Raw genomic sequence first — 26613 nt, 5'->3', positions numbered from 1 at the left:
CTTTTCCCTGAGGGTACTCTCTAAGCCAGGTCTATTTTAGGATTATCCAAAGAAATTATAGTTTAGATCTAGTTTTATGACTAACCAGGGTTTCTGCACATGAAAACAGAGAGCCTGGGACACAGCTGTCAAGAGCAAGTCTATTGGACTACCAGACATATGTTCTGCCCCAGAGGGGAAGTGCTCTTCTGCCTCTCTTACATATCTCTGTCTCCAGGATGCGCTCTGTAGTCATTAAACCATTAATGGGAGCAGCAAATTTACTCTGTTTGCATCCCCACCCCCAGCAAAATTAACCCTCATTTGTAGAATCCCAGCTTCATGCCTCAGACACAAACCTTGTGCTGCAGCACAGCTGCCTTCAGGAGGCCTTGTGACACTTCTCAGGCTGGAGAAGGACAAGATGTCCCTACACCATCCCCAAGAGTGACAGTGCTCTGGCACCTTTGATCTCTTCTCTAGAGCAGGGAGGGAATGGCTGGTGACAAAGTGCAGCCTGGAGCACTGCACTGCATCATCAGAATGGACTGGTGTGCCAGTGCAGGTGCTCATTTTATCACACTGGATTAGGGCTTTAGTGCTCACACAGTTTAAACATTAATATTTGCCTATTTAAGCCACAGGCACCGGCGCAGCCTGGCCACAGAGGTGCTGCCATGGCTGAGTTTGGGGACCTTCTAAGGGCTCTGGGGGAGTTTGGGCTCTATCAGAAACTGCTGATCCTGCTCCTCTCCCTCCCACTACTTCTCAACCCTTTCCAAATGGTTGGCCAAGTGTTCATGGTGGTGGAAGTGCCTCACCACTGTGACACCAGCTGGATCCGCGCCGTCGGCCCCAACCTGACGCAGGAAGAGCAGCTGAACCTCACCCTGCCCCGGGGCCCCGACGGGCACTTTGAGCAGTGCTCCATGTTCTCCCCGGTGGACTGGGACCTGGATTCCATCCTGGCCTATGGACTCAACCACACTGAGAAGTGCAGCAGTGGCTGGGTGTACCCCTCAGAGCAGCCACCGTCCCTGCTGACCGAGGTCTGTACTGCTGCTGGATGTGCTGGGCTGTGGAAGGGATGGGAATATCCTGGGCTGTGCTTTGGTCAGACAGCGCCAGCTGTGGTGCAGAAGAGCTGTGGGTGTGACTTTCAGAATAATGTCTTTACCAAAAGTTCTTCAGCCTTATTCCCTTCCCTCTGTGGTCCTCCAGCTTTCTTTAGTCAAAAGTTCTTCAGCCTTAATCCCTTCCCTCTATGGTTCTCCAGCTTTCTTTAGTCAAAAGTTCTTCAGCCTTATTCCCTTCCCTCTGTGGTTCTCCAGCTTACTTTCTGCTACTCTAAAATACCTGAATGGTATTATATCAGTGGTTCCAGTTATTTCTCCATTCTAAATGTCTGGATCTGCACATTCCAGGGATCAATTTTCAGTTTAATGTTGGGCACTTTTGTAGACATTTCACCTGGGTACAAAACAAGAGAAGTGCAATGCGCCAATATTAACCATGACTGCAAGTCTCATTGCCTTCTGGGAGGGGGTGGAATCTCCTGCCCTGTGCTTTGGCCAGCCAGTGCCACCTGTGGGGCAGTCAGGGTGAGATTTACTGCAGGGCTTTGCCTCCATCACACAGATGGCAGCTGGAATCCCTGGGAGCTCGTTGCAGCGAGGCCATGGTAGGGATGCCTGGGGAGGGCACAGGCAGGGACTCTGTGGGTGTGTGAGTCCAGCACATGTTCTGCCCATTATCTGTCCCTTTTCCGCTCTCCAGACCCTTGACTTCATGATGGATCTGCCCAGAGGGACATTTGGGCATCCCTGCCACAGTATGCCCTGCTCTTCTGCCTGCTTCTACTCACATCATCCCCTCTGTGAAAGACATTTACCTTCCAAGTGCTTCTCATTGATATTTCTTGGGCCTCCAGGAACCTTCAGTAAGGCAACAAGACATGCCAGGTCCCATACAGTTGAGCAAAAGCCTTGCTTATCAGCATCCTCAACTTCTCCATTCTGCCTCATCTCCCACCTTCTAGTTTACATGATAGCAGTCTTTAAACGGTTGTACTTGATGTTATTAGAGGTCTTTTCCAACCTAAATGATTCCATGACTCTGTGATTCTCCCTCTGTGGACCTTTGCTCCTTTCTCACTTTCCCTCATTCCTCCTCCCTCCTTTCCTACCTGCCAGCTCCAGCACTTTCTCACAAGTACCTTCCATGGAGCTGCGACAGAGGAGAAAGTCCAGCCTCTGGCATTTGCAAAACCTCCTTGGTGTCCCTGGAGCACCAAGTCCATTTCAGACAAGGCTTCTCTGCAGGTGTCAGCAGCTGCATCCCTTCCCATTCCTCCTTTATCAGTAAAAAGCACTGCTCTCCTCCTCTTTCTACCCTGCCCCGCCTTTTCAGCCAGACAAGAAAGCTGATACAGCTCTCACCCCAAGGCCACACTTTAAATAAAAGCTGACAACCAGAATGCTCCCTCAGGGACCATTGGGCTGCAGGGGAATCCTGCAGATGCCAGCACCCAGCAGATGGGCACCAGTCCCACCATTGATTTGTGCCCTAAGCGCTCTCCATCAAGGGCTCAAGCCCTCCTGAGGGCTTCTCTGCTCCCAGGGGCTGGAGCAAGAGCTCAGGCACCCAAATCCTGCATCCACCACCAACCAGAAAGGCTGCCCTAAGCCCAGAGAGCAGCTGGAGTCTGTCCAAAGCAACAGCTTCTGTGTTTTCCTTCCTCCAGTTTGACCTGGTGTGTGACAGGGCGGTGCTGAATGACGTCTCCCAGTCCATCTACATGGCTGGGCTTCTCATTGGAGCCATGATCTTTGGGATGCTAAGTGACAGGTGAGGAAACACACTTCCTTCCCAGAGACACTGCCCAGCACCCAGGGACAGCCCAGATCAGGGGGCAGACAGTCCATGCACTGAACCTTCACAGGATGCAATCCCCCTGCCTGAGATTGGGCATCCGGGCCCACCTGAGACATCTGGAAATGTCTGAGGGTTGAAAAGAGAGGCAGATACAGCCTTGTTGGGGGGTTCTTCAGGAATCACAAGTTTAGGCCCTGCTGGTGTCTCAGGCTTTGCCAGAACCATGATGGGTCAGCACTGGAGACACTGATTTTTCTGCACATTGTTTCTTGGGGTGTAAAGAGGAGCTTTGTTCACACAGATGTCAAATCTCCCCTGGTTCTCAAATCACTTTGCATCCCTCCTGGGCTCTTCCCTCTCCCCCTGGGGTCTCTCCAGGTACTGACTGGGTCTTCCCTCTCCTTCCACAGGATAGGCAGGCGGCCAGTCTTTCTCACCTGCATCCTCCTGCAGGGCGTGTTTGGCCTGGGAACTGCCTTTGTGCCCCATTTCTATGTGTTCATGGCCTTCAGGTGTGTGGTGGGAGCTGCCGTGTCAGGAATTATGATTGCAGTCGTGTCCCTGGGTGAGTGGGACGCCCTTGCCCTGAGGCAGCAGACTTGGCCTCGCAAGATACAAGATCTTGTATCACAGGATACAATAACAAAAGAGAGCCCAAAATAAACCCTGAACCTTGGTTTTCCCTTTCAGCTACAGAATGGGTTGGTGTCTCCCACCGGACAAAGGCACTGCTCGTCACTCACACAGCTTTTGCCATCGGGCAGATGTCGGTGGCTGGTTTGAGTTATGGGATTCGCAACTGGAGGCTGCTGGAGATTGCAGGATCTGCTCCTATGTTTGCCCTTTTCTTCTACATCTGGTAAGGAGGAGAAGGGCAGAGCTTCTGGAAGACACAATCCCAGGGGTTTTAGCTGGTCACAGTGACCCCAAGATGTGTTAGAAAGTCTCTTTTCCCTGCCCGGTGGTCAAAGAAGGAGTCAGAGCTCTTCATTTCTCGGTCTCAAGGATGTTTATTGTTTCTTATCTATAAAATTCTTTCTCCTGACCTGCTGAGGTCCACTCAGCGGGACAGACAGAGGCACTCTGCCTGCTCCCAGGGCAGTGTTATCTTTTTATACTAAAAACTACATGTACAATATTTACAATTACTTTCCCATACCTATCACCTGTGTTAGACAGTGAGCTTCTACTCTAAACCAATCTAAAAGTGCCAACATCACAGCAGGAGATGGAGGCCAAGGAGAAGAAGGAGAAGGGCTGGACACACCCAGATTCCTCCATCTTGCCCCCTAAACCCCCATTCTAAAAATCCAAAAAATCTATTTTTCCAACCCGCGACAAATAATTATTATTCTACATGTACTTTTGTGGCTTGCAGATCTTCATCTAATGTTTGTAACTTGCTCCGTGGGTCATAATCAAAGTCACAGGCATCTTGGGCACTTAGCCAGGGTCTCTGAACCCCCTGGCAGGGGTCTTGGCAATCCAGGACAGCCAGAGGGATGTCCTGAGTTCTGACAACACAACCCTGATGTGAGGGTGTGAGTGAGGAGGAGGCAGCAGCTCAGAACCAAGCTGGGACTTTCCCATCAGAGTGCAGGTGCTGGAGGAGCTGCTGCAGAGCTCAGCACATCTCCCTGGGCACTGCACTGCTGAGAGCAGCAGCTGCTCTGCTTCAGCTTTCCAAATGTGACCTTTGGAGCCTAAATTCAGGGTGTTTAGACCCATTGATCCCACGGGCCATTCACTTTAGAGTTGGGCTTGATGATCCTTGTGGGTCCCTTCCAATGCTGAAGGTTCTGTGGTTCCAGGATCTGATTCTGTGATGATTCCAAGGCTGGCTGGACATGGTCCCAGAGAAAGGGGCTGTGGGGGATCTCAGCAGGACACAGCAGCATGTGCTGGCCTCCTCTCCTGGCAGGGTGCTCCCAGAGTCAGCTCGCTGGCTGGTGACCAAGGGCAGAATCGAGGAAGCCAAGAAGCTGCTGCAGAAGGCGGCAGCCGCCAACAAGCGCAGCCTCCCACCAGAGCTCCTGGAGCAGGTACTGGGGGGTCCTGGCCTCAGACACTGCCCTGGGCCTGGCAGCAGCCCCTGGGGCTCAGCTCATCCCAGAAACATCTCTGCATTCCCACTGGGGCTGCTCTGGCCATGGGCTCTGGGGGACTCCAGCTCCAGCTGAGTTCCACAGGGACCAGGTCAGGGAAGAGGCCCAGCCTCTACTGAGGCTCAGCCTGCAGCTCTCTGGGGTCCCCCTGGGCATGTGGGAAGGACTGAAATGCTTCCCTGGCTTTTCTCCTCTGAGGATTCCAGGAGTGTGAGTGATGAGCACAGAGCCTCTCTCTTTAGCCTGCGGGTTTCCATGCAGAAATGCCTGAAGGGCAGTTCCCTCCTTGCCCACCCCAGAGCACTGGGGTCACAGGCCTGTCCCAGTGATGCTTCCCATGGTCTGCAAGTGGAAAAGGAGCTGGACATGGGTTTCCTTTTCCTGCTCTGACTCTTTGTCTTTCTGTGTTTTGAAGTTGAAGCCTGAGAAACAGGTCAAGTCTGGAAGTTTCCTGGATCTCTTCAGGACAAAGGACCTGCTGAAGGTGACTTTAATCATGTCATGTGTCTGGTAAGACATTCCCTGGTCCCCTCTGTTAAAACTAGTAGGTGAAAGAAAAGAACTTGATGGCTGACAGGAACTGTAAAATAAAGTGATTTTTCTTGTAGTATACATGTGAGTGTCTTTATCTGCTGTCATTCTACCTCCACATACTGGACCAGATTTACCATGGCTGGGCATGGGAGGTAGATGATTTTCCATGATACTCTGGGTTTTGTTAGAAAGCCTTGAGTAATTCCAGCTTTGGCAATCCCTGGGCCCTGGAGGAGTTTTGTGCTTAACTAGAAGCTTTGGGTTCAGTCTCGAATTTGCTGACCATATGAGATCCATTCTGCTTCATCTCCTGCAACTATGACCTATACAACTGTCAAAGGTGCTGCCTAGAACATAAAAAGAGATTGCTAGGAATTTAAATAAGTTGCATGTGTTCTAACCTTTCTAATTTTTGGTTATAAACCCCCTGAAAACCATCTGGTGACACATTATATTCTGCTTTACTTGAATTTCAGGTTTGCAGACAGCATTGTGTACTATGGGCTGAGCCTCAGCGTGACAGATTTTGGTCTGGACATCTACCTGACACAGCTGGCCTTTGGGGCAGTGGAGCTTCCAGCTCGAATTTCCTGCATTTTCCTGCTGGAGTGGTTTGGGAGGAAGAAAGTGCAGGGCATTCTCCTGCTGCTGGCTGGCCTCGTATGTCTCATCCTCACTGGCATCCCTGAAGGTGAGCCTTCCCAGCCTGTGAGCAGAGCTGGGCAGGGCCCTGCACATCCCTACCCCTGTTCAGAGCCATCCTCCCACCCTGGCAGACCCACGCTCACTCCCACGGGCTCAGCTGCCCCCACTGCCACAGCCCCCAGGCTGCTTCATCCCCAGCATTCTGGCTTCCCTCACCTTGGGTTCCTTCTCCCTCAGGGCTGTGCTGGTTCTCCCACAGCTCCTGGCCCTTGGCAGGCAGTGTCCATTACCCACCACCCACTGGACACCACCACCTCCTGGCAGAAAGCTATAGCAGAAGAAGTGCTTTAGAATCCACCATGTCTCCCTTTCTTAGATGAAGATAAAAGCCAAATGCCCACTCCCCCTCATCAGTTTGCATCTGTTTGTGCCCCAGTCCATACCCCACCCTGCTACTGTGCCAGGGCTGTGAGTGAGACTGCAGGTAACGGTGGGGTTTCCCAATGCTTTCCAGGTCAGGGACATGGCATTTCCAACTAAGCACTCCCCAAACACCTGTGCTGGCTCAGCAGCTCGCTTCAGTTGCAATCTAGAAAATGCCCAAGGCCTCATGAGAAATCTGGGTTCTCTTTGCCAGAGGGTATTTTCCAGGTAAGGCTATGCTGGGGATCATTTCCAATGGGTTAGGTGGTAGCTTTGCTTAGCAAGTCCATTAGAAAGGGCTGTCCCAAGAAATGCCGCTGCAGAAAGCTCTGGTCCCAAGTGAACCATCCCTCTGGAGGTTACAGTGGTTGTTTCTCCTCCTCCCCTCAGACCAGCCTGTGGTAATCACTGTCCTGGCCATCATTGGCAAGTTCACAGCCACAGCTGCTTTCTCCACCTCCTACGTCTACGCCGCTGAGCTCTTCCCCACCATCCTCAGGTGAGATGTCCCCACACATCAGAGCTTCCTTCTGCCATGGCTGGAAGTGGCCATGGGGCCACATTCAGTGCAGGAGTGTTGACCCCTTGTAAGAGCATCGGGGGTAGGATGGTCAGAATGGACGGAGACGAGAGATCTCTGAAGCCAGGTTGTGGAACTTGGGGTTCATTGCAAAGGGCCTGGGTGCAGGGCCCTGCTGGGAGCTGCCAAACACAGCTCAGAGTAGGCCCGAGAGAAGAGAGGGGCAGAGAGGATGAGAGGGAGACAGGATGAGAGGGTAGAGGGTAAGAGAGTAAAAGGGTAAGAGAGTAAAGGGTAAGAGAGCGAAGTTCCCGTTACAATACCATAAATCTTCTTCTGTGCTGAATATTCTAATTCTCACTAACCAATCTAGTGCAAGATACAAATCCTATAGCGTTTACATACAGCCTATAAGAATCACTACATTACCATACTCTGTTACATTTTAAACCCTAAAAACTCCTCTTTGGGCCCCTTCTGCCAAGCTAGTGGGGTCTGCTCTGACCCTTGGGCCTGTCTGCAAGCAGAGGGTGTTGTTTCATCAAAAGGGGATTGCCTTCAGCCCGGCCACACCATTGTTTTCCAGTTGTTCAGTAACTGAGGTATCTCAAAGCTTGCTTTCATTTCAATCTCCCTTACAGTTTCTATATTCTCAAAATCTTTTGCCAGGCAATCATATTTATAAGCCTTTCCTGTTTCATCTTCCCCAACACCCCTGCCCTCCCTGTGCCCCTCTCTCCCACAGGCAGACAGGTGTGGGGCTGTGCTCGACCATGGCACGGGTGGCCGGGATCCTGGCCCCGCTGATCATCCCCCTGGCCCGGTACCACCGGGCCATCCCCAAAGCCATCTTTGGGAGCATCCCTGTGCTGGTGGCCCTCTTCTGCATCCTGCTGCCTGAGACCCGCGGCGTTGACCTGCCAGATGACACAGGGAACAAAGAACCTCCAGATGAGGTGGGTACAGGAAACTGAATTTAAGGGAAAAATATCCAAAACAGCAAATTTAACGCAAAGAGAGAATGTCAGAATCAGGGATGAATACAGTCTCATCTCCTCCTCTTTCCTTCTTATCTTCAGGAGCAGAAAACCGAAGTGTCTCTCTGAGACAACAGAGATGATGACAAAGACTTGGAGAAGGATGTCTGCAGATGCTCAGAGAGCAAGCTATGATGGGACAGGCACCACTAACAGTCTAGTCTGAGTCCATCATTACTGAAGCAGACCAGGGAGGCATTGCTGCCTGGAAACTGGTCTTTCAGATGATGAACATAATATCCATGGTCACAGGGAGAGGAGAGCTATGTCATTCTGCCTTTGGCACTTCCAAGTGTCCCTGAAACCCAGTTTGGTCATGCTTGGCTGGCCTCCTAACATGTTCCCCAGTCCTTGGCAAGCTGGTACCTGTGGAACCATCCCTGTCGTGTTTTACAGCAGTAAAAATCACTGTTGCGGTAAAGACACGTTTCTTCATCCACCATAGCCAATACTTATCCTTCATAGCTCACATTCATATGGTTTTCTAAAGGCATGCTGTTTAATTCTAATTGGTTAGTAATTTATTGCAGCTCACTTCATTGATTTGTAGTTGCTCATGTTGGTGCATGATAAAGGCTTTCTTCTTTACAGGTGTTTCCTTTTTTTCTTCACGGATTCTCACGAGTTCAGACTTCTTATTTTCACAGGTGTCGGATGGTGCTCACAGGTAAAGGTTGCCAGGCTGAATCTCACGTGTCAGGCCAGCTGTTAGCTGTACCCAGCAGAAGCAGTAGGCCTGAGCTATGATTTTACAGGGCCTTTGTTTTGTAAGGTTTTACCCAAATGCAACAAATCACCAGTAGAGTGGCTGTACTGGGCAAAAGCGGGCGCTGGGTTTGTCCCTCCTGCTCTCAATCCCTTGGGTCGTGGGGCTGCACCTCAGCCCAAGCCTCGACGCTTGATCAGGATGTCACTGCACCCCTGTCACACACATATTTAGCTTTTCTTTCCATGTGGTGTTGAAGTTGAGTTTCTACATGAATAATATAAATTATGCTCTGAGTTTGGTAAGAGACACTTGTAATGCAATATGTGAATAATAAATGGTGTTGACTTTTTTTTTTCCTACTGTTTCACAGTTGGCCTTTGTAACTGCTCTTGGCTCTGGAGTGTTTTCTACACAGAAGTTGTAAGTCTGTAATTTAACATGCAGATGGAAACGAGCTTTGCTTCCATCAGACATAAACAATGCAAAAACAGTGTTAAAGCAGAGTGGCTGAGTTCGATAAGGACTTTTTTCTTTTTTCAAAGTCTTCCAATGAACAATCTGCATTCATTTTCTCTACTAGCAGCTGTAGAAATTTTCTGAATTGCATGGGAATGCTGCAATTCGATGCCAAACTGTGTGGGCATTTGGGCAGTTTTCCTCGGTCACGGTGAGCCTTTTACAGTGACCTTTAGCTGGCTCTGCCAGCTCTGTCATGACATTTTAGTGTCATCTAGTGTCATGCAAAAGGAAGAGAAGGGTGGGTTCCTGTCCTCTGCTAATTTGTCTGCCAGCAGAGGATGTATTTCAGTGCCCACTGATGAATCCATCTCCTCATGCACATCACTACTGTCAAAAAAGGAGAAGACTGCTCACTCAGACTTGCTGCACCCTTTGGTTTCCAGCCTCCTTGTGCTCCAGCAAATGGTGTTTTGAGGCCTAGGGTGTCCCAAGTCCAGGCCAGATGTGCCTGGAGCTGATACTCAGTTTGTGCTTTGGCTTTGGTGCACAAAATCACCCCAGTCATGTGGAACTTGGCCATGTGGAACTTGGTCTGGAGATGGGATCAGGAGTTTGCAAGATCTGGGCTTTGGCACTGGAGGGAAGGGAACTGGGGAAGGGGCTGGAGCACCTGGAGCAGCTGGGGGAGCTCAGCTTGGAGAAAAGGAGGCTCAGGGGGGACCTCCTCACTCTTTTCAAATCCCTGGCAGGAGGATGCAGCCAGGTGGGGGTCAGTCTCTTCTCCCAAGTAACAAATGACAGGACAAGTGGAAATGGCCCCAAGTTGCACCACGGGAGGTTTAAATTGGACCATAGGGAAACTTTCTTCTCCACAGGGTTGTCCAAGACTGGAAGAGGCTTTCCAGGCCTCTGGTGGAGTCACCACCCTTGAGGGTATCTAAAAGACACACAGCTGTGTCATTTAAGGATGTTCTTTCATGGTGGATCTGGGATGATGGGTGAAGCTAGTGGTCTTAGAGGTCTTTTCCACCCTAAATGAGTCACCCAATGATTCTATGGCTTCTTGCATGTCAGGAGAGCAGTTTTAATGCTCATGTCCTCACCTCCTCAGCCATTCCCTGCTGGGTCCCTTTTTGCAAGCTTTGCTCTTCTCACGGACCTGGGGCTTCCCAGCATGGGGACAGATGAAAGGAGAGGGTGATGTCCTCTAGGTAAAGGGGAAGGTCCAGGATGCTGACACCTCTGCCCCACAGCCAGGATTTCAGCACAGTTTGTTGGTGTCACTGACACTGAAAATGTGCTGATTGTCTCAGTGGTTCCTGTGGGGCTCCTCTGACAACAGGAGATGTTTTGGCCCTATTTCTGTGTCTGGAGGTGATTTTATGATGATACTCTATTCCTAATCATCTCCTTTATGTCCAGAAATGGCTGCTGTACTTTAAGGTTGGTCTGGGGGATGGATATGAGCCCTGGGGGCTCCTGCATGGGCTTTGTGTTCAAAGACTCACTCCAGGGTGTGCTGGGTACAGTGCAGACTGGAGGTTACTTTGCTGCTGTCTTGGTTTAGAGACAAGTTTAGGAGAAAACATCTTGGAATTAATGTTTCCTCCAAAGAAGGGCTTCAGTAATGCCTTTTGCCAGTGAGATAAATGGATACCAGTGGGTGAAAGTGAAAAAAAAATCCCGTTTATTAACTAAGCAAGGTGCCTGCAAGGCACAGAAAAAGATTGAATAAATGCTAGATATTTATTGTCATAACCTTACCCCCCCACCCAACAAAAAAAAACTCAAAATGCCCAGGGAAGAAATAAACAGGCTGGGAAGGCAAAAATGGCAGTGGTCCCTTTGTCTCAGGGAAGGGAAAAATAAAATGAGTTCACATAGCAGCCAGATGGGAACCTGCTGAACCTCTGGGTTTGGTCTCCTCCTCACAGCAGATGAAGTTGGTGGATTTTGGTGTCCTTTGTCTTGTTGGTTCAGCTTTTTTTTCTGAGCTCTCAGGCTTGGAGCGGCTCCCACTGGTTCCCTGCAGGTCCTGGTCCATCTCAGTGATTGTCTGATTTCAGACCAAAAACCAAGCCAAAAGAGTTCAAGATTAAAAAAAGGGAGGGTCGCTGCTGCAGATCAGGGAAAAGAGTGGGGAAAGAAAAAAAGAAACTTCTTGCGAGGGGCACTGAGCAGGTCTGGGAGTGAGCCTTAAATCACAATGCAAGATGTGGCTGGGGGTGTGTATTCTATTTCCATCTGTCAGAGCTGGGGCAGTTCTCTCCTGTTCATTGGGCAGTTTTTTCTTTATCTCTCCCACAGCCAACCCTCCCTCCAGGAGATCTCTGCTGTCCATGGCCACTGAGTGTCCCTGCAGGGCTGATCCAATTCCAGCATCCCATGGGGAGATGCTGCGCCCAGGGGAGGAGCCAAGCATTCCTACCTGGATCCAATCTGAGCCTGGAGCAGCACAGCAGCCTTTGCCCACTGCATTGCCAGAGGAGCAGCTTTCTGCTGCCCTGCATTGCCAGAGGGAGCCCAGGCCCATCTGCAGCAGCCCTGGAGCTGCAGAGGAAAACTCCCCCCTTGTGCAGGATCCCTGCTCCAGCAGCAGCACAGCTGGCACTGCAGGAGGGCTGAGCCCCCATGGGATGGGGCTGTGCCACCCCTGACACACAGGGGGCAGGACATGGTCTGACTCTGACAGTGTTTTGTATTACTGCATTTTTATTTTTATTTTCCTAATAAAGAACTGTTATTCCTACTCCCATATCTTTGCCTGAGAGCCCCTTAATTTCAAAATTATTCAGAGGGAGAGGGTTTACATTTTCCATTTCAAGGGAGGCTCCTGCCTTCCTCAGCAGACACCTGTCTGTTCAAACCAAGAAGGCTTTGAACAAAGCCCTCACTGGGGCTCACAGGCTCCTGATCCTCCCCCTAGATCCCTCTTAAAGCTACAATGCTTTATGCCATTTCTGGGCATAAAACAGACAGGAGACAGAGCATCATCATAAAATCACCCCAAGACAGCTTAGTTTTTTTGTTAGCTTAAGCAAGAAAAGCTTTCCCCCTTTTCCTGGCCTGAAGAGACTGCAGCAGCAATCCTTCAGCAGCTTTTGTTTTTTTCTTAAATTGTTCACCTTGGTGTTGGTCCAAGATCAGACAATCACCAGGAGCCAATCAGGGAGGAGCTGCTCTGCCTGGCCTGAGGCCTCAGGGAAAGCTGAACCAACAAGAGAAAAGACATTAAAATCCACCAGCTTCATTTGCTGTGAGGAGGAGACCAGCGCCAGAGGTTCCACACGTTCCCATCTGTTTTGCCCAAGCTGCTGTATGAGCTTTTTTTCTTTCCCTGAGACAAAAATCCTGGTGCCATTTTGTTCCACCTGCCACACAGCTGGTTTGTTTGTTTCTTTCCCTGGCATTTGGGGTTTTTTTGTTCTGCTGTGGGGTGGGTGTTTGTGTGTGCCGGGGGTAAGGTTCTGATGGTTCAATATCTAGCATTTGTTCAATTTGAGCACTTTGTCAATAAACAGCTGGGTTTTTTTACTTTCACCCACTGGTATCCATTTTCTCATTGACAGGAAAAGGGATTACTGAAGCCTTTTTTCTTTAGCAGAAACACTCATTCCAAAGCATTCTCTCAAAAATTTGTCTCTAAAATGAGAAAACCTGCTCTTCTCAGCTAAACCTCTCTACCCACTTTTGTTCTCATCACCTTGTCAACTTTTTGGCTCCCTCCCTTCAATATGGAATCATCCTTTTTGCCTTAGTTATTCCTTAGGTCCCATTTTACTCTTTGCCTATGGCCTCGCAATCATGAGAGCCCAGAACTCCCCACTGTGTGCATGCAGAAGTGTGTTTGCATTCCCACAGGTTTATGTTTGCATTCCCACACGCTGTTCCAGCACCCCTGGCTCCACTTTGTGCTGTCACCTCTGCTCATTTCAGTGCAAGGCCATGTGCTGGCTGGGAGTGACATTGAGGCACTGCAAAAACATTGGACATCCTCCCACTTGTGCTGAGCTGGGCAAAGCGTGAGTCAAGCTGTTCAGGTGCTCTTCGAGTGCAGGGGTATTCAAACTCACAAGATTCAGTGATCCAGAGAAGATAAAGTATGATACAGGGCTATTGGAGTGAGTCCAGAGGAGGCCATGAAGATGATTAGAGGGATTGAAGCACCTCTCCTATAAGGAAAGTTTGTTTTGTTCCACCTGGAGAGGAGAAGGCTCCAGGGAGACCTTAGAGCTCCTTCCATTGCCTAAAGGGGCTCCAGGAGATCTGGAGAGGGACTTGGGACAAGAGCATGGAGTGACAGGGCAAGGTGGAATGGCTTAAAAGTGACAGACGGGAGATACAGATTAGAGGTTAGAAAGAAATTCTTCCCTGTGAGAGTGGTGATGCCCTGGCACAGGTTGCCCAGAGAAGCTGTGGCTGTCTGTCCTAGGGTGGCTTTATGATGCTTGTATCCCCAACTGTCTCTTCTATTTATGCTGGATATTAAGTTCTGCACCTTTAGACTGGTTCTGAGAGCAAACAGGGGAGAAGAAGAGCACAGTTTGTTATCAGAAATTGCACTTGCTCCCCCACATCCTTCTCCTGGACTGTGTTGTCCCACGGACAGTGGGACAGAGCTCTCTGTCATGGACATATTTTATGAAAAATCCTTTCCTTAGGATTTTTTCTCCTGAGAAGCTGAGAGGCCTCAGAAAGGAAATGTAAACAATGGTTATCTGCTGCTGTGGAATGCAACAGGTGGATCTGTGATTGGTCCATGTTGGTTGTTTCTAATTAATGGCCAGTCACAGTCAGCTCAGACTTTCTGAGAGTCACGAGCTTTTGTTATTCATTCCTTTCTATTCCTTGCTAGCCTTCTGATGAAATCATTTCTTCTATTCTTTTAGTATAGTTTTAGTATATAATTTTCTTTTAATATAATATATATAATAAAATAATAAATCAACCTCCTGAAACATGGAGTCAAGATTCTCGTCTCTTCCCTCGTCCTGGGATCCCTGCGAACGTGACCACAGCTCTCCTTTGCTTTTAGTTAGTTTTTAGCTAGCTGAGGCAGAAATGTTCCTCAGGCTGTGGTTTTTCTTTTTCTTGGAGCTGTTCAGCCCTTCTGTGGACTGAAAACCCAGAAGAGCACTGGGAGCTCACACCTGTGGCCCACTGGGACCCAGGATGTGTCATTTTCAGCACAGGAGGGACTGATAAGAGACTGAGTGAGCCAAGCTACACCCCACAAATAGGATCTTCTAAATTTGCCATCTCTTCAGAACAGTGAGAGGTTTTATTGTTTAAAATTATTCCATTTTTTATGCTTGTGAATACTTTGCTTCTTAAAAAAACAGCCTTTTTCCATTTTTCTCCAAGGAAATCATTTCCCAAACCAGTTGTGGGAGATGCCACTTGAATCTGCTTTCTAGAGGGACCCCTTTGGAAGTTTCCTCCCAAATTTGCCCTAAACCAGTACATTGCCCCATCCCAGGAAGTGTCCAAGGCCAAGCTGGATGTGGCTTGGAGCAACCTGGGATAGTGGAGGGTGTCCCTGCATGTGGCAGGGAGGGACTGGAACGAGATGATCTTTAAGGTCCCTTCCCACCCAAACCACTCCAAGATTCCATGAATGGATCTTCAGCCCACTGGGGGCACAACTGAGCTGGAAGCAGAAGTACATCAGCTGTGCTTGGATGCCTTTATTTATGAAATGAGCTAAAACAGGGAGTCTCAGAGTACAATTTCCAAAGTGGTTCCTACAATAACTGTACCTTTGGCTCCAAGCTCTTCCCTCAGCCTTTACCCTCAATGCCTTGTTTTCCATAAAAGCCTGAAGGAGGCACTCCCCAGCCTTACCAAGGAAAGGACAAAGGGCTGAACTCCTTTGTTCTCAGGGTACTGAAGATGAGCACCACAGCAAATCCTCTGAAAAGCAGTGCCAGAGAGAAAGCAGCACCACAGCCAGTCCCTCCTGGCAGGACAATGTCACATGGCACTGATTTTATCCAAAACTCTGTCTTGATCAAACTGAACATCCATGAGGTACTTTGGTCCATGGAAAACAGGTAGGCATGACAATGGAGAGAAGAAATACTGTGGTTTAACATTTCTTGACACTACCAGAAAAAAACCTTTGTGCTGTACAGTCAAAGAGGAAGAACCACCATGTGCAGCTCCCAGGCTTCTTCTGTACCCATCCAATGGGAAAAGAAAGTTGGATTGAGGAGCATGAGATAATATGAAGGGAAGCACAGGAAAACCACTTTTTTTTCTTCACAGTGTAAGACAAAAGCAGTCCTAAATCTCTTAAAGACAAAATGGATCCAGCAAAAAAGGAATAAATTAGAACTGAGTAGAAAAGACTTGACATTTCCCAGAAAGATTTGTACTTTTTTCTAAGAGACCAACTGCCACAACATCCCTCGGTTTCCTGGAATGGACAAATCGATTTGGTCGCACACTGCAGCCCAACAGCTCCATTTTCCATGCCCAAAGCATCATGACAGGCATCAATTCAAAGCCACCAGCACTGAAGGGAAAATTCTGCTGCCTGTTAGACATCCTTGCTCCCTGCATGCTGTTTCTTCCATCACTTTTTTTTTCTCAGCTGAGTATCTCAAATTAAAAAAAAAATAAAAAGGAGTGTTTTTATGAGAGAACGGGATGATCTTGCTAGACAGTCACGATAAATCACTCCTTGCAAGTGTGAGATTATTTTCAGTGCTGCATCTGCTCCAGCTCTCGTGTTAGTGAGCCCAGTTCTCTCTTGCAAGTTTATTCAATGCTCTAGTGGGTGTCTCACTGGACAAAGTTTACAGTCTCACCTTCCTGGAGATATAGCAGGAAAAACGAAGAGGAAGTGCCTCTATTCTAATTCTTGATTTTTTCCCCTTTTCCCCTCAAGTAAAATGCACCTAATTTTCTCTGGTGAGAGCACTGTGGGACACCAGTGACAGCCTGCAGTGCCTGAGGACAAGCTACAGAGGGAGATACAGGAAGGCAAAAAAGACAAGGAAACCCAAGAATTGGCAGTGATGGCCCAAGCAAAGGTGGTGTCCTGTGGAGGAGAGACCCTGCCTGTCCTCAGTGCCCACACAGCACTGGGCTGCCTTTATCCACAGCCACCTGCAGACCCAGCTAGAAGTACGTGGTCTTCGTGCTCTCATTGTCTTGGCCAGCACCTTTTCCTTTCACCTGCCCATTCTGAGAGCTGCTGGTGGCATTTTCGCAGACCTGGTGAGAGGGAAAAGGGTGTAAAAGCAAGGAAAGGTGTATGATGATCTGTCCCTGAGACAAGCAGCCTTCAGCAACTTGGATCCCATTCCTGACTGTTCCTGTGGACACCCTTCTCCCAGCAAGACAACAGAAGTACTGGGGTGCAATTCCAACTGGTCCCATGGGGAAAGAGGGCTGGGAGCTATGAGAGGGTGAAAGCCAGAGGATGTGGCTACAAGGCACCAGCACTTCCCTGAGGAGGGCAGAGGGAGGAAGCACTGGCTGTTGTATCCCATGGACAGGAATGAAGGGATGTGTCGCCCTGATTTTTTAAGATTTTCTAAGCCTTCTGATATTTAAATTCTTTTAACACACTTTCTCACACGCTTTCTGTAAATAACTTATTGTTTTGCATTCTTTTATGGAGGAGGACAAATTTGACGGACTGTTGGTTTGTCCAGTGTCATTGGAGAGGTGGCACTGTCACCCTCCAATCCACTGTCACTTTTAGCAAACTATAAACGTTGGAGTCAGGAAATAAACTTCCCTTTTTCTTCACCTTGAGAGCAGTGGTGTGTGCGCTCATGTTGTTTCGTGTCCTATAGCGACATGGATAACTTCCATATGCAGGAATGGATGATTTCCACATGCGCTCCATGCCCTCCCACCTCTGTAACTCCTAAAGAAACCGCCGATGCAATGCCAAGGGGCTCCCCCAGTGCTGGCTGCTCACCCCAGAGGCAGCACCAGGACCCACCTGAGCTGAGGGATGGCCATCCCCTGTGTCATCTGCCAGGTCGGTGCCGCGGGTCTCGGGCAGCAGGATGCAGAGCAGCCCCCCCAGCACGGGGGCACTCCCAAAGATGGCCATGGGGATGGCCCGGTGGTGCTGGCCCAGCAGCCGGATCAGCGGGGCCAGGATCCCGGCCACGCGCGCCGACATGGAGCACAGCCCCACGCCCGTCTGCCTGCAGAGAGAGGGAGCTGTGGGCCAGGGTCAGCACCCCCAGGCCACCACGGGGATGAGCCATGGGGACGAGTGGGATTCTGCCCCACCACCACTGCTGGTCACTCCAAAGTGCGGGGAGAGCTCACCTGACAACCGTGGGGAAGAGCTCGGCCGCATAGACGTAGGAGGTGGAGAAGGAGGCTGAGGCAGCAAACTTGCCAATGGTGGCCAGGACGGTGGTTGCCACGGGCTGGTCTGAGGGGAGGAGGAGAGATGGATGATGTGGGATGGGAGAGGGCCCAGCACCACTCATGGATGGTGACTGGGGATTGCAGGGATAACTGTGTCACCTGCAGGGAGCCATGGCCTCTGACAGTGTCTGAGCATGGGCCAGGCTGCTCTGGCCTGGTGGCCACTTTCAGTGTGCTCTGCATCCATCATCTCACCTCCCCAGGGGTTAATTTTCCCAGAGCACAGCTCTGTTGACAGGGGGACCACTGGACTCAGTTCTGCCCTCTGCTATTGCCATCAACAAGAAAAGTTTTGGGTTTTTGGAATGGGCCCTGTGGGTTCAGCCAGGCCCGTGTGGCCAGGGTCAGCTCAGGCCCAGAGGGATGTGAGCCACCATGGCTGGGAGGACAGAACAGCAAGGGAAGGGTTGGGGCTTTGTGCCTCCCTCCCAGAGGATGTCCTCTCCGTGTGGGACGAGGTTGTTCACCTTCAGGGATGGCAGTGATGATCAGACACACCAGGCCACTCAGCACCAGGAGAACAGCCTGTGTTTTCCTCCTCCCGAACCACTGCAGGGTGAAGATACAAGCAAAACGGGCTGGGATTTCCACTGCTCCAAAGGCCAGCTGAGTCAGGTAGATATCCAGGCCAAAATTTGTCACGTTCAGACTCAGCCCATAGTAGACAATGCTGTTCACAAACCTGAAAGCCAGGCAGGGTGGCACTGAGCAGGTGTCAGCCATGAGGAAATGCAGCACTGATCTCCAATGACAACATTTTGACCAAGCCACAGCATTTCACAGGAGATGTAAAACCAGAGGAATATCACAGACCTCCCAAAGCTGGAAATGCTATAACCTTTCCCACAAAGCATCTTAAACAGCCAGAAGCAGAAACACTCATATAATAACATTCAAAACCCTCAAGGTGAATTTCTTGATGACTAATTGTCAATCCCTTCTTTACTTTCACCTAGAAGTTTGGGAAAAATGCACCAGGGAATGTCTTACCAGGCACATGACATGATTAAAGTCACCTTCAGCAGGTGCTTCTTCCGAAAGAGATCCAGGAAACTTCCAGACTTGACCTGTTTCTCAGGCTTCAACTTCAAAACACAGAAAGACAAAGAGTCAGAGCAGGAAAAGGAAACCCATGTCCAGCTCCTTTTCCACTTGCAGACCATGGGAAGCATCACTGGGACAGGCCTGTGACCCCAGTGCTCTGGGGTGGGCAAGGAGGGAACTGCCCTTCAGGCATTTCTGCATGGAAACCCGCAGGCTAAAGAGAGAGGCTCTGTGCTCATCACTCACACTCCTGGAATCCTCAGAGGAGAAAAGCCAGGGAAGCATTTCAGTCCTTCCCACATGCCCAGGGGGACCCCAGAGAGCTGCAGGCTGAGCCTCAGCAGAGGCTGGGCCTCTTCCCTGACCTGGTCCCTGTGGAACTCAGCTGGAGCTGGAGTCCCCCAGAGCCCATGGCCAGAGCAGCCCCAGTGGGAATGCAGAGATGTTTCTGGGATGAGCTGAGCCCCAGGGGCTGCTGCCAGGCCCAGGGCAGTGTCTGAGGCCAGGACCCCCCAGTACCTGCTCCAGGAGCTCTGGTGGGAGGCTGCGCTTGTTGGCGGCTGCCGCCTTCTGCAGCAGCTTCTTGGCTTCCTCGATTCTGCCCTTGGTCACCAGCCAGCGAGCTGACTCTGGGAGCACCCTGCCAGGAGAGGAGGCCAGCACATGCTGCTGTGTCCTGCTGAGATCCCCCACAGCCCCTTTCTCTGGGACCATGTCCAGCCAGCCTTGGAATCATCACAGAATCAGATCCTGGAACCACAGAACCTTCAGCATTGGAAGGGACCCACAAGGATCATCAAGCCCAACTCTAAAGTGAATGGCCCGTGGGATCAATGGGTCTAAACACCCTGAATTTAGGCTCCAAAGGTCACATTTGGAAAGCTGAAGCAGAGCAGCTGCTGCTCTCAGCAGTGCAGTGCCCAGGGAGATGTGCTGAGCTCTGCAGCAGCTCCTCCAGCACCTGCACTCCGATGGGAAAGTCCCAGCTTGGTTCTGAGCTGCTGCCTCCTCCTCACTCACACCCTCACACTGCTGTCACGTCTGCAGGAGCTCTGTCCATATCCTGCTTACCCCATGCAGAAGAAAAAGGCAAATAGAGGAGCAGATCCTGCAATCTCCAGCAGCCTCCAGTTGCGAATCCCGTAACTCAAACCAGCCAAAATCATCTGGCCGATGGCAAAGCAGCAGTGAGAAGTGAGCACTGCATTTGGCCGGGAGGAGACACCAATCCATTCTGTAGCTGAAAGGAAGAAGGAAGGCTCAGAGTCATCCAAATTATTTCCCCTGAGGCAAACAGGTGTTTCCCTGGAGAAGAATTATTCTGGAGGTGACGATTAGACTGACCTCCTGTTCTGGGACATTCTCCCCTTGCCCTCCTCTGAGAACTGGCTGGAGAGAGATGCTCCCCAAAGCTCTGACTGAGGGCTGAGAAGTTGCCAAAGTACCAAAGGACAGTGAAGATCAAGACCTGTCCTCGCCATGGTGTTTTTCTAGTCAAACACGGATATTTTTATTTCTTTGAAGACTTACCTAGTGCATCCTGAGATGCCCCAGGGCAAGGGCATCCTACTCACCTAAGGCCAGGAATGTCATGGTGATCCCTGACACGGAGGCCCCCAGCACACACCTGAAGGCCATGTACACATAGAAATGGGGCACAAAGGCAATTCCCAGGCCAATCAAGCCCTGGAGGAAGACGGAGATCAGAATGACCGGGCGGCGGCCAAACCTGGGGAGAAACAGGGAAGACAGAATCGGTGTCTGGAGAGACCCCATGGAGATGGCAAGGAGCCAAGCAGGTTATACAGTGATTTTTATCACCCTGATAAGGCTCAGAGTAGGCTGTGGGGTGACAAGGGAAGCACTGTGTCTCTCTCCCTTCCCCTCTCTCACATGCTGTGTCTCTCTCCCTTCCCCTCCCTGTGTGGTCATGTCCTCATTGGACCCAAGGACTTTGGTCAGGGTCCCCGATAGTGAGAAGTGGTAACAAAACACACAGGGTGCACAGTCCAGACAGGCTCACACCACCTGGTCTGTGTCTGTGCTGTGCTGGCCTTGCACAGACCCTGGCCAGGGGGTTGTGGCTCCTCACCTGTCACTCAGAGGCCCAAAGATCATGGATCCCAGGAGCAGCCCTGCCATGTAGATGGCCTGGGCAATGTCATTCAGGTCCTTCCTGTCACACACCAGGTCAAACTGGAGAAAGGAGAAAACAGATGCTTTGGTATCCCCCCTCCCGAGGATGTGAATCCCCACAGTATGCACAGGGCATACAAGTCAGAGATGGGACAAGCCCGAGTGGGGTCCCTCTCCCATGCACTGGGACCTGCAGGAGTCCCCCTCATCCAGCCCAGCCAACCCAGGGGAGCCTCCTGGTCAGTAAATTTTGCTTTAGGTGGACCTGGGGACAGAAGCAGCAGCTTGCTTCCTGCCAGACCACCTGAGCTCCCAGAGGAGAAAAGATGCAATGCTGATTCCTGGGACAAGCAGTTTCTGCTAAAGAGATGTCCTGCAATTGCCAGCATCCAGAGGGCATCAATGGAAGGAGTGACATAGGAAGGATCATTGAACCATAAAATGGTTTGGGTTGGAAGGGATTAAAGATCATCTAATTTGAACTCTCTTGCCATGGCCAGGGCACCTTGCACTAGATCAGATAGATCAAAGCCCCATCCAACCTGGCCTTGAACACTTCCAGGGATGGGACAGCCACAGCTTCTCTGGGCAATCTGTGCTAGGGCTTTACCACCCTAACAGTGAAGAATTTCTTCCTAACATTTAATCTAAACCTACTCTCCTTTATCTTAATTTAGCATCTTTCTCAGCTAACAGTTGTGATGTTGGGGTTGGACTAGAGGACTTTTAAAGGACCCTTCTGAGCCAAACCATCCCATGATATTAAATTGGAAAGGTTAACCCCTGGATGCAGAGGGATGGGGAATCCCAGGGACAGGAGGTCCCTCCAGGAGTGATTCATCTCCCCACTGGCACCTCTGTCACAGCCTGCACCCTCTCCAGGACCACACCTGGGGTGGTGGAGCCAAGATCCCCAGCCCACACCTGCTGTAAATCCCAACTGCACCATGGTCAGGCACCAGCTCTGAGGGAGCTGTGGCCATCTGGGTGCCCCATCCCTTCCACAGCCCAGCACATCCAGCAGCAGTACAGACCTCGGTCAGCAGGGACGGTGGCTGCTCTGAGGGGTACACCCAGCCACTGCTGCACTTCTCAGTGTGGTTGAGTCCATAGGCCAGGATGGAATCCAGGTCCCAGTCCACCGGGGAGAACATGGAGCACTGCTCAAAGTGCCCGTCGGGGCCCCGGGGCAGGGTGAGGTTCAGCTGCTCTTCCTGCGTCAGGTTGGGGCCGACGGCGCGGATCCAGCTGGTGTCACAGTGGTGAGGCACTTCCACCACCATGAAAAGCTGGCAAAACTGGTGGAAAGCCACACTGAGGCAGGGGATCACGGAGAGCAGCACCAGGCATTTCTGAAATCGCCCAAAATCACCAACTGCTTTCAAAATTTCCCCGACACCTGACATTGGTGGCTGTGTCTGGGACAGGACAGTGCTGGGACAGACTTCCCAGAGGGCTGGAATTAATGTTTAAACCTCAGATAAGCTCTGCAGTCATAGGCAGTCACTAGCAGTACACCATGTAATGTATTAATCATCCCTGTGCCACCCACAAACATCCTGGGCTGGCTGGAGCAGAAGGACCCCTGCTTCAGGGAACCTGGGCCAGCTCCTCTGCCAGGGCCAGGTGGCATGGACATGGAACAGACTCTTCTCCACAGCTGAAAAAACAGCTGCAATTGCTGAACCACTCAGGAAAGCCAGGTTCAGAGGGGCCAAAATGAGCCCAGCATGATGCAGAGCTGGGAACAGCCCAGAGGAACAAAGGGAATTATGTTAATGGATGGGCAGAACCAGAGATGAGTTCATTGTGATTCCAGGGCATGGAGCTGCCATTCCTTTCATCTTTTGCAGCTTCCCTGTGCAACACAAGCAAGCCAGGCACAGGATGTCCCCCCTTTCCACCAGTTCTGGGCCACCCTGCAGCTGCTGGGGGCTAAATGCAGAAAGGACTTGGGGAAAGGGTAAAGGGATGGAGCAATTTGACACAGGGCAATGGTGCTTGAGGCTGAAATGCCTAAAATGATCATTGAGAACACAAACCCAGCACTGTTCAGCCCATCCCTCATGCAGGAAAAGCATTTGCCTGGGGCCTCTTTGAGATGCCCATGAGGTGCCCAAAAGCCACTTGGATACTCCTGCTGCCCACAGATCCGTGAGAAGGGCATTGTAAAGCATGCTGGAAAACACCATGGATGCCCCACTGGGGCAACCAGGGCACCCACAAAGAACAATTATTGTGGAGGAGACAAGGGAGTGCAGTTCATACCCTGCACTCACTGCTTGTCAGGGTATAAATCCTCCCACTTTCACACCAGCCTCTGTCATCCTGAGGCACTCCTGGACATGGGAAGCTCATTCCCAGTTGCAGAGGGCATGCAGAGCTTGGAGCAAACCTCTTGGCTACAGACAAGCTCTCAGGGCACCATCCTGAGTGCCCTCCTGGCTCCATTTCTGCAAACAACTCCTGCAGAGATGCACTCATGGAATGGTTTGGGTCGGAAGGCACCTTAAAACTCATCCAGTTCCACCCCTGGCATGGACAGGGACACCTCCCACCAGCCCACGTCACTCAGAGCCCCATCCAGCCTGGACTTGATCTCCCCTTCCCCACTGAGTCTTCCTGGGGGCTGTCAAACCTCCCACCACCCCAAACAAACACCCCAGGGGTTGCAGACACCACTCAGACAAATCCCTTCCTCAAGACACACCAACCAACCCAGTGACAAGCAAACCACACATCACACACCTGGCAATGGACAATTTGTTCTTTATTGATTAAAAATTAGACACATGCAGTAAAATACAAAGTCCAAAAAAGGAAAAAAAGCCTGACTATTTTACATCTTTCATTATAATCTACAATACACCAAAGTTGTGAAGAGGATCCGTTTTCATTAACAGAGCATTGTCCTTAAAAGTAGGAACTAACTTAAAATTACCACCTGCTTCCAGGTTCAGATTAGAAATTTGCACAAAAACCAAATTCTTAATGACACTGGAAAACAATTATGAACAGCATTGGCACTTACTGGAACAACATCAGAAAAGACAGTTGTCTAGCACTGTAATAGCCCAAGTAAATATTTTGGATCCCTACCCAAAAGATCTAGAGACCCATAGAGCAAAACCCATCAGCTTCTTCCTCACTTATTTTCTCCATTAAAGAACTACGGAACCTTGGGTTAGCGTGAGCTCAAGCTCTCTAAGTCCTGGCTTTGGGAAAATGGGGAATAACAATAAATAGATGCTGCATTGTTCCATTTGAGCAGTTTGAGTCCTAACCTTCCTCAGCACCAGTACACAAATGAATGAGGAGGTCCCCAGGGCATGCAGGCAGAGGGAAAATAATACTGTACCACAACTACCTTGTCTCTGTATCCTAAAGGCTCCCAACACATCCACACTGAGCACAGGGTGATGGGAAAATCAAGGTGCCAGCCTGCTCTTCCCAAGCCAACAAGCTCAATGGGGGACACTGTAGGGAGTGCTTTGTGTCAGGCAACAGGGAATGGTGCCAACACACACTTGCCAACCCAGCCACCACCAACTCCCTGCTATCGTGCACTTGCTTCCTGGGCTCAGCACCCCAGGATGATCTCACTCTCAAATTCTCATCTTCCTCTCCCTCCCCTTCACACTCAGCAGCCATGGGGCTGCAAACAGCCCATGGGGACACACCCAATATCCACCCAGAGGCTACAAGCAACAGGGGCGGTAAAAAAAGAACATGCACAATTCAGGAAGCTTCCACAGCTGCTCATAGAGAACAAGATATAAATACAGATTGTTCATCTGAAGACTTGGAAATTAAAAAAAAAAAAAAAAAAAAAAGAAACAGAACAAAAGTCCTAATTGAACCTAGTCATTCCGCTCTGTTTCTGCATTGTTTGTGTCTGATGGAAACAAAGCTTGTTTCCATCTGCATGTTAAATTACAGACTTACAACTTCTGTGTAGAAAACACTCCAGAGCCAAGAGCAGTTACAAAGGCCAACTGTGAAACAGTAGGAAAAAAAAAGTCAACACCATTTATTATTCACATATTGCATTACAAGTGTCTCTTATCAAACTCAGAGCATAATTTATATTATTCATGTAGAAACTCAACTTCAACACCACATGGAAAGAAAAGCTAAATACGTGTGTGACAGGGGTGCAGTGACATCCTGATCAAGCGTCGAGGCTTGGGCTGAGGTGCAGCCCCACGACCCAAGGGATTGAGAGCAGGAGGGACAAACCCAGCGCCCGCTTTTGCCCAGTACAGCCACTCTACTGGTGATTCTTTATTGCTGTAAAACACGACAGGGATGGTTCCACAGGTACCAGCTTGCAAAAGACTGGGGAACACAGTTGGGAGGCCAGCCAAGCATGACCAAACTGGGTTTCAGGGACACTTGGAAGTGCATCTGTTCCAAAGGCAGAGTGACATAGATCTCCTCTCCCTGTGACCATGGATATTATGTTCATCATCTGAAAGACCAGTTTCCAGGCAGCAATGCCTCCCTGGTCTGCTTCAAGAACAGACTACGCCTAAGATGCAGAATGAAAGCAGCAGGAAGGACTGCTAAATGTAAATTAAAAGGTTCAGCCCTCATGCCATGCCTGGCACTCATGTGGAGAGAACCAAAATGATAAAGAAAAAAGAAAAAAAATTAAGGCAGTTTACATAGGGAAGCTGACTTCTATCACGTCAAAGTCAAGGAACTTCTCCAAAACACAAACACAAGGGAAAGAAGCTCTCCCTCCTGTGGGTTAAGACTCTGCTTGCTTTCTCAGGTGCAAGCATTCAAACAAGCAGTTTTAAAACACACAGCCAAAGAGAAGCAGATTTCTCAGCACTCCAGGTGACCCAAACAACATGTACACTGGTGTTTCAGATAGAAGGAGAAGCAGGTAAAGAACCAAAATAAAGAAAAAAATCCGTTCAGTATTAAAACTTGTGCAAAAACAGCAAGTGAAAAAAAATGAAACCACATGTAAGCAAACACTTAGGCAAGATCATCAGAGCAGTGGAACCCCCTGCTTCGTACTCAGTAGTATTTTTCTTTAAAGTAAGGCAATAATAAAATGAACATGCAGGCAATGACATGTTGGGTCTGCATGTTTGAGATGACAGATACAAAAACATGAGAGTTGTTTACAAAAGGTGTAAACGTCATCGGTAATTTCAGGAAGGTTTGTGATCCTATTAAGGAAAATGTTAAAGCTTCTAGGAAGGGGGCTGTAGTTCAATTCTTTGGCAGTAGTGGTTTTTTTTTTAGGCTAACAGAAGCATTACGAATATGCACATGTGGGTTCTCTGTTGGGAAACATCTCCTGGGACCAATGTTTAGCTGATGCTGAGCTGTGCAAATCCTATAAGTTTGCCATCATCCGGAATTTCGGAGCCGTCGACACCAGATGCCTGAAACAGGGAAGAGAGATCCAAATAGCAACACACGTGTTCTACCTTCCAGCAGAAACCACAAGCAGGTGTATCAGACAGGCTGCGGGGAGGAAGCAGCCACAGGACAGCTTTGCACTGTATTCAGCAGCCTGCACTACCCAAAGAAGTTAAAATTGAGTGCTTTTGTATTTTTGCCTTCTTTCCTTCTTTTTTTGTCTTTTTGAATGTATGAAGGGCTGGGACTAAAGTTTTGCCAATGTCGGCTCCAACTAGAGATTATATGTGCAATAACTGGTGTAAAACAAGTGAAAACTCCTTACAGGAAGACTAAATAAGAGCACTTAATGCTTCACTCCCA

The 26613-nt window shown here is 49.8% G+C and overlaps 3 protein-coding genes across 3 annotated transcripts in view; 1 reads left to right on the top strand and 2 right to left on the bottom strand.

Moving 5' to 3' along the window:
• The first annotated feature begins 656 nt into the window (after nucleotides 1-656).
• LOC115901116 (solute carrier family 22 member 13-like) lies at nucleotides 657-8788 on the top strand. Its single transcript, XM_030943464.1, has 10 exons — nucleotides 657-1028; nucleotides 2723-2826; nucleotides 3264-3418; nucleotides 3544-3712; nucleotides 4775-4895; nucleotides 5374-5468; nucleotides 5969-6183; nucleotides 6951-7059; nucleotides 7826-8036; nucleotides 8765-8788. The coding sequence occupies exons 1-10, from the start codon at nucleotides 657-659 to the stop codon at nucleotides 8786-8788; spliced, it is 1575 nt and encodes a 524-aa protein (XP_030799324.1).
• A 7622-nt stretch (nucleotides 8789-16410) lies between these two features.
• On the bottom strand, nucleotides 16411-22274 carry LOC115900977 (solute carrier family 22 member 13-like). Its single transcript, XM_030943220.1, has 10 exons — nucleotides 21903-22274; nucleotides 20825-20928; nucleotides 20307-20461; nucleotides 19804-19972; nucleotides 19252-19372; nucleotides 18679-18773; nucleotides 18156-18370; nucleotides 17584-17692; nucleotides 17246-17456; nucleotides 16411-16506 (listed from the first exon to the last, which is right to left on the bottom strand). Exons 1-10 carry the CDS (start codon nucleotides 22272-22274, stop codon nucleotides 16411-16413), a joined length of 1647 nt encoding a protein of 548 aa, XP_030799080.1.
• A 1347-nt stretch (nucleotides 22275-23621) lies between these two features.
• Nucleotides 23622-26613, bottom strand: part of OXSR1 (oxidative stress responsive kinase 1) — an 87757-nt gene continuing 84765 nt past the window's right edge. The window contains exon 18 of the mRNA XM_030966295.1: nucleotides 23622-26273. Coding sequence (XP_030822155.1) covers nucleotides 26199-26273 — 75 coding nt within the window. The 3' untranslated portion in view covers nucleotides 23622-26198. The remainder of the gene's footprint in view (nucleotides 26274-26613) is intronic.

Source organism: Camarhynchus parvulus, chromosome 2, assembly GCF_901933205.1.
Source record: "Camarhynchus parvulus chromosome 2, STF_HiC, whole genome shotgun sequence".
In the NCBI taxonomy this organism is placed as follows: Eukaryota; Metazoa; Chordata; class Aves; order Passeriformes; family Thraupidae; genus Camarhynchus; species Camarhynchus parvulus.
This window is presented reverse-complemented; position numbering and strand designations above follow the sequence as displayed.

Bases quoted from the DNA above. Each gene is read 5' to 3' on its own strand.
- LOC115901116 (XM_030943464.1), top strand. From the start codon at position 657: ATGGCTGAGTTTGGGGACCTTCTAAGGGCTCTGGGGGAGTTTGGGCTC. The intron at 4,896-5,373 runs GTACTGGGGGGT...TGTGTTTTGAAG, and splicing joins CACCAGAGCTCCTGGAGCAG to TTGAAGCCTGAGAAACAGGT. The intron at 6,184-6,950 runs GTGAGCCTTCCC...TCCTCCCCTCAG, and splicing joins CCTCACTGGCATCCCTGAAG to ACCAGCCTGTGGTAATCACT.
- LOC115900977 (XM_030943220.1), bottom strand. From the start codon at position 22,274: ATGTCAGGTGTCGGGGAAATTTTGAAAGCAGTTGGTGATTTTGGGCGA. The intron at 19,373-19,803 runs GTAAGCAGGATA...CTCTCCTGGCAG, and splicing joins GCCTTTTTCTTCTGCATGGG to GGTGCTCCCAGAGTCAGCTC. The intron at 17,457-17,583 runs GTGAGCTCTCCC...CTCTCTCTGCAG, and splicing joins CTCTTCCCCACGGTTGTCAG to GCAGACGGGCGTGGGGCTGT.